The sequence below is a fragment of the Tetrapisispora phaffii genome, chromosome 1, assembly GCF_000236905.1.
Source record: "Tetrapisispora phaffii CBS 4417 chromosome 1, complete genome".
In the NCBI taxonomy this organism is placed as follows: domain Eukaryota; kingdom Fungi; phylum Ascomycota; class Saccharomycetes; order Saccharomycetales; family Saccharomycetaceae; genus Tetrapisispora; species Tetrapisispora phaffii.
In genome coordinates this window covers 1,347,901-1,366,468 of record NC_016520.1, presented here as the reverse complement: position 1 = coordinate 1,366,468, position 18,568 = coordinate 1,347,901, and the positions used below count along the sequence as shown (strand labels likewise).

The 18,568-nt window shown below is 34.0% G+C and overlaps 8 protein-coding genes across 8 annotated transcripts; 3 read left to right on the top strand and 5 right to left on the bottom strand.

Annotated features, from left to right (window-relative positions):
* Window positions 1-801: 801 nt before the first annotated feature.
* On the top strand, window positions 802-3,087 carry ZIP2 (Zip2p; the record flags this gene model as incomplete). The annotated part of the gene is made up of 1 exon (XM_003684063.1): window positions 802-3,087. One exon carries the CDS (start codon window positions 802-804, stop codon window positions 3,085-3,087), a length of 2,286 nt encoding a protein of 761 aa, XP_003684111.1.
* A 231-nt stretch (window positions 3,088-3,318) lies between these two features.
* On the top strand, window positions 3,319-5,442 carry GUS1 (glutamate--tRNA ligase GUS1; the record flags this gene model as incomplete). The annotated part of the gene is made up of 1 exon (XM_003684062.1): window positions 3,319-5,442. The coding sequence occupies one exon, from the start codon at window positions 3,319-3,321 to the stop codon at window positions 5,440-5,442; it is 2,124 nt and encodes a 707-aa protein (XP_003684110.1).
* Window positions 5,443-5,546: 104 nt separating this feature from the next.
* Window positions 5,547-7,418, bottom strand: RMD8 (Rmd8p; the record flags this gene model as incomplete). The annotated part of the gene is made up of 1 exon (XM_003684061.1): window positions 5,547-7,418. One exon carries the CDS (start codon window positions 7,416-7,418, stop codon window positions 5,547-5,549), a length of 1,872 nt encoding a protein of 623 aa, XP_003684109.1.
* Window positions 7,419-7,891: 473 nt separating this feature from the next.
* RTF1 (RNA polymerase-associated protein) lies at window positions 7,892-9,541 on the top strand (the record flags this gene model as incomplete). Its single annotated transcript, XM_003684060.1, has 1 exon — window positions 7,892-9,541. The coding sequence occupies one exon, from the start codon at window positions 7,892-7,894 to the stop codon at window positions 9,539-9,541; it is 1,650 nt and encodes a 549-aa protein (XP_003684108.1).
* Window positions 9,542-9,873: 332 nt separating this feature from the next.
* ANK1 (ankyrin repeat-containing protein ANK1) lies at window positions 9,874-10,404 on the bottom strand (the record flags this gene model as incomplete). The annotated part of the gene is made up of 1 exon (XM_003684059.1): window positions 9,874-10,404. One exon carries the CDS (start codon window positions 10,402-10,404, stop codon window positions 9,874-9,876), a length of 531 nt encoding a protein of 176 aa, XP_003684107.1.
* Window positions 10,405-11,175: 771 nt separating this feature from the next.
* HAP2 (transcription activator HAP2) lies at window positions 11,176-11,892 on the bottom strand (the record flags this gene model as incomplete). Its single annotated transcript, XM_003684058.1, has 1 exon — window positions 11,176-11,892. The coding sequence occupies one exon, from the start codon at window positions 11,890-11,892 to the stop codon at window positions 11,176-11,178; it is 717 nt and encodes a 238-aa protein (XP_003684106.1).
* A 608-nt stretch (window positions 11,893-12,500) lies between these two features.
* On the bottom strand, window positions 12,501-14,543 carry MTO1 (tRNA modification protein MTO1; the record flags this gene model as incomplete). The annotated part of the gene is made up of 1 exon (XM_003684057.1): window positions 12,501-14,543. One exon carries the CDS (start codon window positions 14,541-14,543, stop codon window positions 12,501-12,503), a length of 2,043 nt encoding a protein of 680 aa, XP_003684105.1.
* Window positions 14,544-15,003: 460 nt separating this feature from the next.
* TPHA0A05960 (SAPS family protein) lies at window positions 15,004-17,580 on the bottom strand (the record flags this gene model as incomplete). The annotated part of the gene is made up of 1 exon (XM_003684056.1): window positions 15,004-17,580. One exon carries the CDS (start codon window positions 17,578-17,580, stop codon window positions 15,004-15,006), a length of 2,577 nt encoding a protein of 858 aa, XP_003684104.1.
* Between the last annotated feature and the right edge of the window lie 988 nt (window positions 17,581-18,568).

Sequence of the window (18,568 nt, the reverse complement as noted above, 5' to 3'; positions counted from 1 at the left end):
TCGTCAATTATCCATCTATGACTATTTGTCCGAATTCTATTTAATCGCTATTTGTTCCCCGCTATTGAAAAACAACGTTGACTAATTTCAAATTAAATCAAAAGAACCTTGAGTTCCAATGCAAGATCTCAGAGCTTTTGTTTACAAGAAACAATTAAAAGAAGGTTCAACCTTCACTCTTATTATTATTTGCAAACGCTAGAAGATCCCAAATATCCATATCAATTGTAATCCTTTTTGGGACTATCCTTGTAGGTAAGCAGTTTCTTGCCTAATTGCTTTTAGTAATGTAGTATCTTCTAGATCAAATTTTAACCAGGAAAGGTATAGTTCATACTACATTTATCAACCAGAGTAACTTTCTATACGATTGGACTTTTCCCTTAATCTAACTCAATAAGACCTGCTGTTTGGTCATGTAAACCCTTACTCATGTTAAATAGTTAATTATTTTACCTTATTTTCTGATCACTACATGAAATGATTTATACATAGACACTTCCTGGACAGTTGATAATATATGTACTAGGAGAAAAACCACCTATGACCTATGGTTATGCTCATTAAGAAAAGTTTATATTTATGAAAAGTCTTAAATACTTCTTATCTGGTTCAAGCTCACCGCTTTTCGTAAACTTTAACGCCCTTCAGATGAGCGGCTAAATTATTAAGCTCTAGATCGTATTCCTAATTTATATATATAAGAACATATTTACATCGCAATCTATAAAAGGTTCACGATGCTGAGTTCTCAAAAGTAAAACAATGATGCATTAACAAAATAAAAAATATTGTCCAAATATGGCTGAAGTCTGGGTCCCAAGTATTGATAATAGTAAAGCATTAACGAATAAACATGAAAGTGACTATGCTGAGTATATAATAAGTACATCTAACTTTACCTCAAAGGAAATAATACACATAACTAAAAAGGTTAAACATAGGTTGTATTATTTGAATAAACTTGGTAACAAAAAACATTCGGATAGCGAGCTATTGAAGTCATCAATTATGAACTTTCAATGCATTCAAAATAAGATTTCAAAATATCCAATTATAGTGAATAAGCGTTACATTTATAATGTTAACAAAAAATATAATACATCAAATGAGTGGGATGTTTGGGGTGATAGGATATACAAATCTGGATTTAACGATAAGGACCCTCATTTTATCAAAATAAAAGATTGTGCTCTTAAGGAAAAACTTTTAATAAATAAAGAAACCACCTCACAACTCAATTGGTTGCACAAATTAGCAATATTTTCCAATCAGGGGAATGTAAAATATATTATTAGTTCAAAAAAAAAGTTTAGCAATTTCAAAATTAACTATCTTCAAGCTGAGCTCTCTCATAAATTATATAAACATTACAAACCTTCTGATAATCAAAAGTATGAGATTTTTAAATCGAAGTTAAATCATAACATTGATACACTGCCACATGAATCTATCGTAGAAATACCCTTTTCCATAACCGATTCTCAAATTAGTAACTTTAATAATCAAATAAGTCAGAGTATTAATAATAGAACGTGCAACATCGTAAATTTCAAACTACTCATTAAACCTCATGTTTCATTAAAGGGTTCTAAACAGAATTTACAGATAAAAGACAATGAACCCAGATGGAACTTATACGAGAAGAACATCTATAATATCGAAGTTGAACTTCATCAGAAAATACCTTTGGTAAATGAGACATGGTTTGATAGATGTTTTGCACAGTTATGTGACTCGCAGTTTAATAAATTGTCTTTTTACAAATTCAAAATACCTCCTTCACAGGAGCAATATCGTAAAGATTTTAAAATTGAGCAATGTTTTGACAAACAATATTGGTTATTAACTAAAAATATTTTGAAGAAGCTGGTGTGGAATCCAGTGAAAATATATTTAAAAACCACAGATTACACAATTCATGATATAATGAATAATGAAAGTATGGTTTTTGAAACAAAGTTTTCTGTCAAGACTAAATCGCTAATATGTCATAAAAAGATTAAAAACAATTCTCTTGATTTAATTGACGTCGATAAAAGGAAGTTTGGCATAGTAGATTTGTACATGGTAGATACATCTAATGCCAGTATTAAAGAGAGCCCAGTACCTAATATACCAACCAAAATAATAGCTAAAAATACGTCCCAATTAGAAGCATCTACTGAACTTAATATAAATACATCAATTATTCCTCAAAAAAGGTCATTTTTGGATTGCGACCTACAATCATTAATTGCAAGTAAGAAGACAACTAAGAGTTTAGTTACCGGTAGTAAGTTATCAAAAAACATTTCCCTATTAAAGTTTCTTGATCGGAATTCAACACAACCCTTAGAAAATAATAAAGAAGTCAGCGAAGTCAGAGATAATTCTTTTGAAGAGGATAAAGTGAAGTCTACAATGAAATTAACAAGAGTCAGTTGTCAAAAAATAAAAGGTAGACATGTTATATTAAATACGAAGCATTTGAAAAGTAATTTCTCGGTGACTAATCTTTTAGTTAAGCAATTTCAGATACAAGTTGTCGAAAGACAATTTGAACTAGACTTTGATTTTATTTTAAATGAAACTACTTCTATTATCAGATTAAATATCGAAAATTTCTTTCAAGTTCTGAAAAATGGTAAATTATATTATCAAGAAGCTCTAGAGAATTTAAAGTCAGAATTTAAAACCATTATTGTAATTATAGAATATAATGAACTACTAGAAGAAACTGATAAAGATATTTTCTGGAAAATACATTTATATTTTAATATTCCTCAATTCGAAGTAATAATAGTAAAACAAAATAACATTGAAATTTGTCAAATGATAGTACAAGCAGTTTCAAAATACTCCACAAGACTACCTGAATCCACTATTGCACAGTATTTCAATGAGCAGAATAAGAACATGTCGATTGAAATCCTAATATCATTAAAATTTAACGATTTTTTAATATTAAAATGCTTAGAACATTCTTCGATTTATGAATTACTATACAATGTTGGTACTAAAGATAATAAATATATGGAACTGACCAATATAATGACTGATTCGCAATTGATGAGATTACAAAAGCTACTTCAATTAAGTTGGTGACACTTTTGATGACACCTTTTTATCACAGCTATATGCAATTTACCCGGTCTTGAGTTGTTAAAATAAATTTTTGAATAACGAATTCTCAATGAACTTTCGACATTTCCGCGAACAATGTATATAAAAGATTACTGATTTTGTTACATATTAGCGTTACATTCGTCATGGTATTGTTCTATCAATTGAATATATCTTTCATAAATGACAGTTGAGATAACAAAACTAAAAATAATGCCAGCTACTTTAATTATTGGTGGTAAGTCATCAGTTGTTGCATACTCTGAATTGATTGCTGCTCGTATTGTCAATTCTGTTAAGCCAGATTCAATTACTATTGAATTTGTCGAAGATAAGAAGGCTGCTGCTGCTTCTTTAAATGGTGAAACTGATGATGTTTTATCCAAAATTGTTTCAGCAAATGCTGATGTTTTCCCAGAAGGTGTCACTGGCTCCGAAGAATGGGTCAAATTAGCTGTTAGTGAATTAGTTATCAAAAACTTCCAAAAGTTAGCAACTTCTTTAGATAAATTAGATGCTCACTTGAACTTGAGAACTTTCATCAACGGTGGTTTGAGTTATTCTATTGCTGATATCGCTTGTTGGGGTGCTTTAAGATCCAACGGTATGGTTGGTTCTATCATTAAGAACAAAGTTAATGTAAATGTTTCCCGTTGGTACACCTTATTTGAATCTAACCCAATTTTTGGTGAAGCTAATGAATTCTTAACTAAGTCGTTACAAGAATTAAAAAAAGCTTCTTCTGCTGGTAAAAAGAAGGAAACTCACAAGGCCAACTTCGAAATTGATTTACCTGATGCTAAGATGGGTGAAGTTGTCACTCGTTTCCCACCTGAACCATCTGGATACTTGCACATTGGTCATGCCAAAGCTGCTATTTTAAACCAATACTTTGCAGACGCTTATAAGGGTAAATTAATCATCAGATTCGATGACACTAACCCATCTAAGGAGAAAGTTGAATTCCAAGAATCTATTTTAGAAGATTTAGCTTTATTAGGTATTAAAGGTGACAGAATCACTCATTCCTCGGACTATTTCCAAGAAATGTATGATTACTGTATCCAATTGATTAAAGAGGGTAAGGCTTACTGTGACGACACTCCAGTTGATAAAATGAGAGAAGAGCGTATGGATGGTATTGCTTCTGCTAGAAGAAATCGTTCAGTTGAAGAAAATTTAAAGATCTTCACTGAAGAAATGCAAAACGGTACTGAAGAGGGTTTACAGAACTGTGTTCGTGCTAAAATTGACTATGAGGCTTTAAACAAGACTTTAAGAGATCCTGTTATTTACAGATGTAACTTAAATCCACATCATAGAACTGGTACTGCTTGGAAGATGTACCCAACTTATGATTTCTGTGTTCCAATTGTTGATTCCTTAGAAGGTGTCACCCATGCTTTACGTACCATTGAATATAGAGACCGTAACGCTCAATACGAATGGATGTTGAATGCTATGAACTTAAGAAAAGTTCACATTTGGGATTTTGCTCGTGTTAACTTTGTTAGAACACTATTATCAAAGAGAAAGCTACAATGGATGGTTGACAAAGAACTAGTTTCAAACTGGGACGACCCAAGATTCCCAACTGTCAGAGGTGTCAGAAGAAGAGGTATGACAATTGAAGGTTTAAGAAATTTTGTTATTTCTCAAGGCCCTTCAAGAAATGTTATCAATCTAGAATGGAACTTGATTTGGGCATTTAACAAGAAGGTTATTGATCCAGTAGCTCCAAGACTAACTTGTGTTATTAATCCTATCAAAATTCACTTGTCCGGTGCTGATGCTCCAGAAACACCAAGAGTTGAAATGAAACCAAAGCATCCTAAGAATCCAGCCGTTGGAGAAAAGAGGGTTATTTTCAGTAAGGATATTGTTATTGACAAAGACGATGCCGATGTTATCGAAGAAGGCGAAGAAATTACTTTAATGAACTGGGGTAATGCTATCATTGATAAGAAGAACGCCGATGGCTCCATTGATGCTACTTTACACTTAGAAGGTGACTTCAAGAAGACTAAGCACAAGATCACTTGGTTAGCTGAAACTGAAGATGTCACTAAGGTTGACTTAGTTGATTTCGATCACTTAATTACTAAGGATAAATTAGAAGAAGATGAGAGTTTTGAAAATTTCTTGACCCCAAATACAGAATTCCATACTGATGCCATCGCTGATGTTAATGTTAAGGATATGAAGGTTGGCGATATTATTCAATTCGAAAGAAAGGGTTACTATAGATTAGACGCCTTACCAAAGGATGGTAAACCATACATTTTCTTTACCATTCCAGATGGTAAAGCTGTTAACAAATATGGTGCTAAGAAATAAGTGTAATTATTTGAAATTTATTTTACGTAACTAAAATTATTACATTTTATATTTAGCATAATTTAAACTATTTTTTTTACCATATTAATAAGATTTTTTTAAACCTATTTCTTATTTATAAGTATATACCGGATAAATATTTCAATCAGTGAAAATATTACACAAATAATAATCACAAATACAAACCACCATGTCACCCTTACGATACTCCGTTCAGCGACTGAATCAACACAAATGTCAAAAAATTCTAGAAATACCATGCAACGATCATTCAAAACTTGAACTCTTTGATCAATTTCAAGGTACTCTCGCATTGCAATATATAGTGGATGTAAACTGGGCTCAAGTGACCAAAAAAATTCTGGAGTATCTAAAACACTGGATGAAAGGTTGACATCCACTCTCAATTTAAATAACTTACCTGAACGCTTAAGTAGCTGTTCTCTTTTCAAACCTAATGTACCATAGAGTGCTAATCTTTTAGGAAGTTTAGTAATAGAATGCAAAATTGGAGTTACTCTAGATTCAAATCTGGATAATTTAGATGATTGAGCGATAGCGTGTGATAGAGTCAGTTTCATAATATGATCACCTGATCTCAATGTTATGGTATCATTGAAAATACTTGGTCTTTCCGTATGTCTATCATATGCGAAATGAAACTGTTCAATTTCAATATCTTCTTCACTTAATGGTCTTGTGAGAAGATTTTTAGAGTCTGCGAATGCAACATCACCTAGAATATTCTTTTCTTGTATTTCTTGGAAATTCCAAAACACTATTACACCGTAATGAAATATAAAAATTTCAGCATGCTGATCTTCATCTGTTAGTAGAGATATCGCTTTATTAACTTTTTGATTTATCTGAATTTCTTCCTTTTTCTCTCTTAATTTCTTTTCACTAGGTGTTTCCTCTGCAAAATATTGAGGGTCGCCAGGGTTAAATGCATCTGTTGAGTTCGTTACACTTGGTAAATGATCAGGGATTACAGTAACATCATTTTCAGCTGGTATACCGTTTGCTTCTAATTCATAGTTATTTGATGCATCTTCAGGATTTTCGATACCAGAGTAATATTCATAATGATGGTCTCTCTGTTCACTTGTATCGATTAATTCATCAATTAATGTTTTACCTCCAATCACTTTTTTCGAAATATTAGATTTTATTCTAAACCCATCTTTTCCTGATAATAATGGCAAAGTGTATGCAACATATAAACATTCGTTATATAATCTTGATGACACTTCGTGTGTTTCTTTTAAAAATTTTGATATAGATTTTAAATTTAATGCATCCGCAATATTATATGCAGTTAATCTTGGCAGATCGTCATAATTCTGGTTATGAGGTCGTATTTTAGAACTATCGTAATAATCAGTACTGTTAATCCTGCTTTGTTTAATAGGAGAGGAAACTGGTTTTTGCCTCAAATTAGATAATGGAGATGAATATTCACTGCCAGGAATATCTTCGGGAATTAACACTAACTTTTGAGAAGTTTTTGACGTTCTAGATGGCAAGTGGTTTAATTTCTTTTGATTTGGATAAGCTTTGAACTTCTCATATACAGATAATCTATCCCATGAGGAACTTGATCGTCTTTCTTCTCTTCTTCCTGACGGAACATCAGATGAGTCAGAGAGGATATTATCAACAGATATGCCACTAAAACGACCACGTAATACTTGGTCGTGTTTATTATTCATATGCAATTTCTGATGAGACTTAGGACTTGCAAAAACACCGTTACTAGAATTCTTTCGTGAATCTGCTGATGGACCAACAAAATTGCTGTTCCTGTCTCTGAGACCCGCTGCATGTCTTGCAAATGGGGCATTGATTCTGTTTCTGTTCGAACGAGAATCTGTCACTAATATGGAAGGGGATCTTTTAGAAAAAGAAGAGGAAGCATTGCGAGTCCCAGTGTACCTGGTGCTATCATCATTACTCTCAGTTGAAGAATAATTCATTGTTCTCGAGCATTGACAAAATTGGGGAACCGATTCTTGAAATTATCGCTAGCTTGCTATGTACCGTAATGTAGATTCTAGCTTCTATGTAACAAGCAACCTTAGAAGTTTAAAGTAAAGACTGCTTTACTATTGTTGTAACGTCACATATATATATCTATATATCTATATTAAGGTGGTATATCAGAAATAGTCGTTGTGACCCACAAGAAATCATGTCTATATCACGTGACACATAATTATATTTTACACGAACAAATTTAATGAATTGGAAAGAAATTTGAAGGCATTTACATATACATTTAATAACAAGATTGTTATTATAACTACTGTGATTTGTACTTTAAAAAGTAGTTGTTCTGGTCCATTTAGATTGTTGGCGCAACAGATATAACCAAGACTGTTTCAAGGTACCTCTAGTCTGTGTTTTTTTTTAATTAAAGAAAAGGGACCAAGATTGCTATATATCCGAGATGTCTGATATTGAAGAAGATTTATTGGCTTTAGCCGGTGTTGGCGATTCAGAAGAGGAGGAAGACGTTGTTATTTCTTCTACTTCAAAGAGAGGTAGGAGTAATGAGGACTCTGTCTCCAAGAAACGTCATATCAATGTAGGTGAAGACGACGAAGACGATTACAATCCAGCGTCTGCTGGTTTGGGAGATGATGACGATAACGACGACGAAGAAGAAGCACCATTCCCATTAGAAGGTAAATACAGGGATGAGAGAGATCGCGATTACTTGGAGTCTTTGCCTGAAATGGAACGTGAAACTCTGTTATTCGAAAGATCGCAGTTGATGCAAAAATACAAAGATCGTATGTTATTCAGAGAACGTCAGAGAACCTTGAAAAGACAAAGGGAATCTTCTGAGAATAGAAAGGTACGTTCCTCCACAAGGTCTTCAAAAGTGACAGGCCACTCTGATGTTAAATCATCTAAGCTATCTCAACTTAAAAAGCAAAGAGAAAGAAAAAATAACCACCATTACAGTGATGAAGATGATGAGGACGAATATGAGGAGGAAGAAAATATATACGAGGATAAATATGAAGAAGGCAGTGAATATGAAGACGAAAGCTACGACCCATACAAAAGAAAATCAACCTATGCTGAGGAAAGTGAAGAGGAAGATGTCAAATGGGCAGATGATACTGATAGAGAGAGCAATGTTAATGACTTCAATAAAATCAAGATTGGACGTTCCTTTGTAGCTAAATATTGTTTTTATCCCGGATTTAATGACATTGTAAAGGACTGTTATGGTAGAGTCAATGTTGGTGTTAACAAAAATACTAACCAAGTAATGTACCGTATGGTCAAGATCGAAAAGGTGTTCTTACAAAAGCCTTATAGTATGGGTAATTTTTTCACAAACCAATATTTTGGTGTAACACAAGGTAAAGATAGAAAAGTATTTCAAATGAAGTTCTTTAGTGATGGTGCTATAACACAGGATGAATATGAACGTTATGTTAGAGCATTGGAAAGTTCTAATCTAACTATTCCATCTACATATGCCTTATCGAATAAGTTCAAAGAAGTAGATGAATTTGTTAATGAACCAATGACAGTTAAATTGACCGATGAAGTAGTTAGAAATAGGATGATCTTCAACAAAAAACTATCAGGTACTAATGCTGTTTTAGAGAAAACTGTTTTGAGAGAAAAATTGAATTTTGCAAAGCAAAATAATTCTGAAAGAGATATTGCCAAATATTCATCTCAATTAAGAAATTTAGAGAAGAGGTTAATGACATATGAAAAACATCATGAAAATGATCAGCAGGGTGCTAAAAAGCTTGGTAAATTGACAAGTAAGAACAGAAAGCTAAATATGGATAAGATTAAATATGGTGAAAATGTTAAAGAAGACCGAGATGAATCATTCGACATCAAAACTGATCCATTTAGTAGATTAAAGACCAGGACAAAGGTTTACTATCAAGAAATTCAAGAAGAAGAAAATGAAAAGGCCAAAGAACTTGCACGTCAAAAGAAAATGCAAGAAAATAAAGAGGCTATTGAGCAAAAGGAGAGAGAATTACTTCTAGCCAAGTTTAGAAGATTGGGAGGTTTAGAAAGTATTGTCCATAATTTGGATATCAATATTAAACTGTAAGTTTAGTACACATTATTGATAATTGTTATCGTTTAGTACTTATGCATAACTAATTTCTTACATAGTGAAATGGAAATAATTAAATAATTAAATAATAAATATATCTGTACATTTAATAACATTTTTTAATAATAATTAAATATGTAATACTTCTATTTATAAAAATTCTATATGTATGCATTATTCGTAAATACATTTGGGACATTATATATAGGGGTGGAGTAAAAAGTGCAGACTGATGTTCATTTCCATATATTGAGACTATGTTACCTGTCCGTTTACATTACCAACCTCATTTATATCAGAAGCTGTACTACAAAGCCATTATTTCACTAATTATCATCATCATCATCTCCGTTATCAACATTATCTTCTTCAATATCCTCTTCATCATTAACACCGCCGTTATCAGCAGATATTTCGGCACCTTGTAATAAATCTATCAATTCCTCCAATTCATCACCGTGAATGCAATCGATTGGTCTTTCGTTACGATTATTTCTTATTCTTGGGTCTGCACCAACCTCGATCAAGTTCTTAGCTATAAAAGTACCATGCTCTGGTTCATTGTGAGCATATTTTACTGTGACATGCAATGGGGTATCACCATCAGTGGTATTTTGAGGATCAATTTCAATATCACCTTCTTGGTCTAGTATTTTATCTAAAACTTCCCAAGACCCATATTGACATGCTAAATGTAATGCAGTGTTTCCAAATGGATCTCTTGATGTATTGATTAATTCAGAAATATTATAAGTATCGTTTCCTAATGATTCTAAAATGGAATTGAACAAATCTTCATTGTTTCTTCTTGCACAATCCAATAATTGTTCGTTTAGACTCGCACCCTCAGATGACATGTTCGCAAATTCTTGTAGGTTTCAATTGTAATGATATTCGATGGTTCAATCTATTGACTATACAATACTTATCCAACTTATCAGATATGCTTGTTACATTGGTAACATATATATGTTTCAAGTAAATAATCATAATTAAGTATTTGAAGTCTCCTCCTATATTCTTGTTGTTACGGGCTGAAAGAATCGGTTGAGATATTTAAAAAACATAGGGAACGTACGTAGCACGAGGGAAATACTCAAATGGAGGCTATAAGCTCAAACATTTATATATAGATATATTGGTTTAATACAGACGCAGGTGCGTAGGGCACGATGGAGTGCATGGTTGGTTGTGTTTGGATTACTGCTAGTTTAGATATTAAGCCTTCACTCCTTCACTTACACAACGTTGATGTTAATGTGAAAAGTCTTGATTATTATATACATTGAAAATTACTTTTAAAAATACATACATATACTTCGCTGGAACTTATTTACAGAGTGTCTGAGACCAACGTGTATGAGAAACGAATATTTAGATTGACGATAAGTCTTGAATATGAAGCAGCTTCTGAGAATCATTTCCTTGCTCTTTATTCTTATCAAATTAGAATGATAGTGAACAATTTACAGTAGCTGTGCTGTGCTGTCCTACATTGTCTTTTTTTAGGGAACTCAAGAGTGATAACAATTGAAAATTCGAATATTATCTATTGACCATGGTAGTATATCCTTGAGGACCCTTGATACAGACATCAACTTAGTTATGTTAATTTTTGGTGTTAAGGTTCATATTGATGGAACAGGATTGTCTGAATTGTAGGGCGCAGCAGTTTCAGAAGAAATTTGCCCACCTGATCCTGATTTTGCATTTTCTTTTAGTTTTAAAGCTTCGATTTCCACGGCAGTTAAAAATCTACCACCTTGGCCCCTGGGCCTCCTCATTGCATGCTTATGCCTAGATTCGTGCAGATACGGTTTTCTTTCCCTAGATATTCTTAAATTTTCTTCCAACCTAGCTCTACAATATCTGCGCTTCAGAATCCTATAGTATTGCTTGGCATTTACATAAAATGGTTTTTCCGTGGTGGTCTCGTTTGAAGATTTATCATCAGGTAAGTTAACCTCCGCTGGTCGATAATGTTCTGCTTTTGCAGAAGAACGGTTTGTGTCATTTTCTAACCGACTAAAAGGTTCAACTTGATTACCATTTATACTATCACTCTTATTATTCTGCGATTCAGATGCAGTCGTGGGACTTGTAGTTGGTCTATTATTACCAATAATACCATCCATATTCTGATTATTATTTGAAGAACCACCGGCATCCAGTTTGTGAACATTTTGACCTTCATTATAAATGTATTTGGGAATTCTGTCACTACCATTTAACTCATTAGTGGGAGCAGGAATCTGTATATCGCTCAAGTTCTCTCCTTCTACTTCGTATTGATTATATTCTACAAGGTTCTGCAAAGAACTAAAATCTTCCTGGTTCTCATTCATGGTTGGTTCTATATTATATTTGTAAGAAAACGACACTAATTTTTCTTTTATAAAATCCTAATATTAAGAGACTATTATATGTCTCATGAAATGACTTTCTTGTGCTCTCTCTTTTAAAAATGTGAAGATATCAAGCTCTACACTTTATTAGAGCTTCAGGTCTTCTTCCACTTTAAACATAAAACTTCTGAGCATAAGAAAGAGATGTACACTATGCTAATGAAACGTTATATCTCACCAACAAGTGAGCTACAATGTGTCAATGTAGATCTAATTTAACAAAGAATCCTTATGAGATCCGTTGGGTCTCTGTGAATTTTTCAATTTTAAAGGCTCTCTCTCTCTCTTCTTTGTCTGTTCCGGAAGACACCGAGCCCAAAAGGCGAAGAACATCACGTGAAACATCGTTTTAAGGCTAGATCTATAAGAAGCAGGTACCATCAAGAGGTAATGTTTGTGTTAATGTATATCATTCGCTATCTATTTACAAGTATGGAATCATCAAGTGTGCCCTTATGATGATATATGACAAAATACGGCAGTTCCGGTGTTCGTGCCACCAGTGGTGTGGGCACTTTGAGTTGACCTAAAAAGAGCGGGCATATTTCTTATGTACACATGTTCTCTTTCTTGATGTTATCTTGTTCTTTGCGAACCATTCTATATAGTTCAAAGAGTGTCGATGCTGTAACGCCCTGTATTCTTCTGGCTTGGCCAAATGTTTCTGGTTTAATAGTATTCAGTAGGTTCTTGACTTCCGATGACAAGCTCGGAATTGTAGAATAGTCCATGTTCAACGGTAGTAATAAGTTCTCATCGGCTTGGAAAGCTTTCACATATTGGTTTTGTTTTCTCAGATATGGTTCGTATTTTCCTTCTGTACTTAGCTTTAATTTAATATGTTGTGGGATATTGTTTAATTTGGAATTTTCGTTAAACGCTGGTACTTGATCGATGACTTTTTGGAAATCCATGTTGTTATATTTCAATAATTCCCATCCACTTAGTGTACGGGTCAGATCAGGTAAATCTAATCCTAACTTTGTATTCCATTTGGTTATCGGTGAAGTGAATTTTTTCAAATTGTCTTTAGCTTCTTCAAATACCTCTTTATCATGTATAAATTTATTCCATCTTAAATCGCTAATACAACCTTGTTCTCTTCCTAATTCAGTAAGTCTCAAATCTGCGTTATCAGCTCTCACAGATAACCTGAACTCAGATCTTGATGTGAACATTCTGTATGGTTCTTTGATACCTTTAGTAATTAAATCATCAATTAAGATACCAATATATGAATTTGCTCTCGATAGCTTTAAAGGTTGCTTGCCTAATGCAGATGCACTCGCATTGGCTCCTGCAACAACACCCTGTGCACAGGCTTCCTCATATCCAGTAGTACCATTAATTTGACCAGCCATGTACAAACCATCGATCAGTTTAGTTTCGAGAGTGCTTTTTAGCTGTGTGGGGTCAACATAATCGTATTCTACACCATATGCTGGCTGTAATATTCTCACATTTTCTAGGCCAGGTACCATCCTCATCATGTTTTCTTGTACGTCTAGCGGCATAGAATTTGAGATACCGTTAGGATATACAACATCGGTGTCAAGACCTTCAGGTTCCAACCAAATTCTATGAGATAATTTATCTTTAAATCTAATGATCTTAGCTTCGATTGAAGGACAATATCTTGGTCCTTTCACGGTTTCTCTAATATGAATCGATTTATGCATATTTTTTAGTAAATATTCATGTAATTCAGGTGTTGTTCTAGTACCATAGCATATGATTTGATCTTTGATATTTACAGTTTCATTCATATATGACATTGGATGAGGTGGATTGTCACCATATTGCTTTTCTAATATTTCAAAATTTATAGTTTTCCCATCTAATCTAGCTGGAGTTCCTGTTTTCAACCTACCAAGTTTAAAACCCGCATCATTTAGAGATTTGCTAATTCCATAAGTAGCATCTTCGCCGATTCTACCAGCAGGATGTGATTCCAATCCTATATGTATTTCTGCAGAGAGAAAGGTACCAGTAGTTAAAACAACTTTTGAAGCTTTTAAGATACTTCCATCTTGTAAAATAATACCTCTCACGATGCTGGTAGGATAGCTTGTTCTAAGGCTATTTTCTTTCAATATTGGTTCAATTATAATATCATTTACTTTTCCCTGTATTAGCTTCAAACTGGGGTAATCCTTTAACGTATTCTGCATATGTGTCAGATACAAAGTTCTATCTATTTGAGCTCTAGGGCCCCAAACCGCAGCACCTTTGCTTTGATTTAGCATTTTAAATTGTATCCCAGCTTTATCTGTTACTTTAGCTGCCAGACCATCTAATGCATCCACTTCCCTTAATAAAGTCCCCTTCCCAACACCACCCATGGAAGGATTGCAAGAACATGTCCCAATTTTATCCAGGAATGGCGTTACTAAGGTTGTCTCGTATCCCAACCTTGCTGAGGCAGCAGCAGCTTCACAACCTGCGTGACCCGCACCAATTACTACTACACCGCTATTTGGAAGCTGCTCTAATGTAGTTTTAAGTTCTGTAGTTTGAACAATGCCTCTTTTAAAATGTAAAGAAAATGGCGATGAGTATCGCTTAAAAGCCCATTTTTGAAATGATAGCATTGTTATACCTAACTCATAAAGTAATTTATCAATTTAAACTCAGTGGCTACTAACAACTTTCAACTACACATGCAAGATGTTTTCCTGACTCTGGATGGAACTACAAATCAGCTATTATTTGAAGTATGTCTAATCATTTGTAATATAAGTATTGGCAACTTTTTTATGCGCAAGCTGTATTGTACGAAAGCAAAAAGATATTTCAACATGTCAAAATCTCAACAACCATAAAAGATATTAACGTAAATATACAAATTAATTACATAAAAGTATGTACCAGCTGCATGACCTTATTTTCCATACTATTTTCTTGTAAAAATCTGTGAGCCATTGTGATTAATTAGTTGAAAGTAGTTTGTAATGCTGATGTGCTGTATTATTTATTGCATGATTATCCACATAAAGAATGTTTATATGTCTCTATCAGTTATTACATATAGGTATAAATGTTATTACAATTTTATCCGGTTGGTCCTAATACAATAACTCCATTTGCTTTGTTTCTTTCATCAACTTCCCTTTGTGACCTTTCGATTAGAATTTCTCTTAACTTTTCATGAAGGTCAGATTCTGTAGAATAATCAAGTTTATCCTCTAAATCATTAATATTACAAACTCTTTTCTTCATCGTTCTGTCTCTTGCTAGGTTAATAACTTTGTTGTCAGGGGAAGCAATATGATCTAAAGGTTCATTATCATTTTCCAGCATGTCTGTGTCATTATTCGATTCCGAAGGGTTATTATCATCAGGTATCTGTGGAGTAATATTTCCGGATTCATCCTCTACAAACGTTCCGCCACTTAAAATTTTTGAATACATTACTCTGGTTTCCGCTAAAACTTCATTTGAATAATGCAACCAATCGTGATCTTGTAGTTTCTCATATATGTCTGGCGAGATTAATTTAACATCAAATGTATTAGAAAATTTGACTATTTCTTCCGCAATCAAAACTAAATGTCCCATATAACCCAAGTTAGTATTCATCTTCTCATAGAAATCATAGGAATTTTTATAACCTTTTAAAATAAAATTGTTAATTATGTCAAAATCATCTACTTGTTTGAATCCCTTCTCCATAAGTTCAGAAACATTGGTGTCTCTATATTTCATTGCCAATTTAGAATCAAATAGATCATACACTAAAAAGGCATTATATGTAATGTCCATCCTTCCGTTGCATATCTGTTGGATAATATCATAAACAACGTTATCCCAGAAGCTATTAAATTGATATTCTAAAAAAAGGTTCAGTAATTTAGATAGGATCCCCAAATCATATAATCTAATTTTGAATAAATCACCTGGAGAAGGGTCGGTTCTCAATTTTGCATTGCTTTCTTCGCTAATATACGGCGTGTCATAAGATTCTTCTTCAACTTCAATACTCACCTTATCATTAATTTTTTTTCCATCTTTATTCAAGCGGTATTGATCTCTCTCAATTGCAATTTGCATAGAATTTTTTGAGTTTAAAATACCCATGTTTGAACAATGAAGCAGTTCTGCAATTAATTCAACAATTTTTAACCTTTCAAACCCTAGTGGTTTAAATTTCTGACCTATTTGGTTTTCTAAAAGTGGGATAGTATCATCATTTTCAACATCAATCAATATTTGGTATATTGTTTGCAAGTTCTCTGCAAATATAGTCAGAAGGTAACCTAAATATATTGGATCCCTATCACTAGGTGGTGATGAATTCAAGGTTTCATTCAAAATATTAATATGGTCGAAATCATGGTTATTTTTTCTTATTAGCTCAATAATAACTCCAATGATAATATTAAGAGAATATCCTTTTTTTTCTACGATAATGGCTAAAACTCGATTGACCATGGAAGGTGAGGCTAATTTTCTTGTTAATATATTAGGACCAATCGTCATTTCATGAACTTGAGAATTTGCCGATATTGCTATAATTGCCTTTAAGACATCACTTGCAGATGACTTGCAACATGCGGGATAAGTTGGATCTTCTACTATGTCAAGTAATTTTGTCATCAGATTTTGAGATTCCAAGAGAGACAAAAAGCCATTTGAATTATCTTTGGAATCTGTTGCTATGCATTGGAGTAAAAAGTCCATTAAAACTGAGGAGTCTATGAAAGATAGGAAATCATCAACTAGTTGTGTATTATTCATTAGAAACTTGATGTAATCGTCTTTGTTAATGGATAATAAATTATTATGTATTTTTAAGAATATATTTGAGCCTGAGGATTCTTCATTTTTTAAATGCTTGCTTTTGATAATTGACCAAAGCTTTTGTAAAGTCTTATGTTTCCCATTATTGGTAAAGATTGCGTCCACCAATAATGTGCTATTTAGAGATAGAATTGATGCGATTGTATTTACATGTGAAAGTGATTTCTTCTGCTCTTCAGAACAATCACTGTATGCAGGATAATTTTCGATTTCGTCTATTTCTTCCAATAATTTATCAATCAGATATTCCAAATTTAGTACTTTTTCATAATGCATCTTATTTGCTTTGTCATTTAATGGCTTTATGAAAAATCCCAGACACATAAAATCCAATAAGTTTGAATTTTCATTTTGAACTAACTCTGTCACCAAATTTTCTCTTTCATTAAGAAGGTTCTCGATGAATGATGAATTAAGTCTATCCAGATCATCCTCCTCTAAATTTTGATTTATTTCGTTATCATCCAGCTTACTCATTGGTATACTTCCACCTTCTGGTATCATCACCACATCAGGGCTCTTTTCAAGACTATCTTTCCTTGATGAATCACAAAATAACAACGTGGACTTATCCATATCCAAATTTCTAAAAACATTCGATTCGAACTCGGGGGTAAAAGCAAGCTCACCGTCTCCATTATTACTGCCACCCAGACCAGTTCCAGTAAGATCCTTGCTATATTTCATTACTTCATCCTTGATGTACCCTTCAATAGTACTGTTGTTGCGTTTCAGTCGATCTAACAATGTCAAGTATTCATTCAAGGTCGAATTGATATCGTCTTCTGAATGCCTATCCAGACCGCCATTGATAGGCCAAAACGGCATTTCTTTCGGTAACTAACAGTTCTTATCAATGAGCAAACACTTTCGACAGTTCTTAGTCTTGCTCTATTGGCATTGCCATACTCATACATGCGCAAACTTTCACATGTAAATTTTTTAAACCAACCAATCAATGGCACAGACTGGCCCAACATCAACAACACTGTCCAACACTGATCAACCCATTCTCTCATGACAAGTGTTAAGTACATAACTTCTTTCAAATCCTTTCCATTCTGGGGGGACCAGGGGTTGCGATGGCATATGATCGTCAGGGTTTAGGGTTTAGTGCTAGTGAGACTCCAGTGGGGACTAGGGCTGCCGTTCTGCGACTCCCAAGAAGCGTAAAACCCTAATTTCCACCGGAACCTGTCACGTGAACGGCACGTGACAGCTGCAACGACTGCAGTGGACCAAACCACGTCTGCCCCCGTATCCAAGCTGCACTTGTCCCTATGCCCTGGCGATGGACCGAAGCTCGCGAGATGCGCAAAGATCTCGCCATCACGTTGCCTTTCCCTCTGCTCCACCTCACGGATCCACGGATCCACGACGCCACGAAGCCACTGGTCATCCTGCTTCCTCTCGCAAGTTGCGGCAGGAAATATATCGCATCACGTCGCCAATGGCAGAACGACCATGTTAAGACTTCTATCGTCTGGGAAGTAATGCCGGGTGCATCTGAGCACCAAGTTACGCCAGCTCCCACTGCCGTTTGGTCTCGATGCCCAGTGCTTGTTTACCTCTCTACCTGAATCGGTCTGCCGTTTTCCGAAAGAGGAAATCGACATAACTACTTTGTCGGCATCTGTTTCCTATTTAGGAAATTGAATATTAATGGAATCTGAACAACCAGTTTGCAGCACAAGATTCGTAACTTTGTGCAGTTTTGGCCTAACTATTCTTCGGATTGTTTGCTAAAGGTGTTCACATTCTCATTCACATTCCTATCCACATCCACGCTCACATATCTATATATATAAGGCAGTAT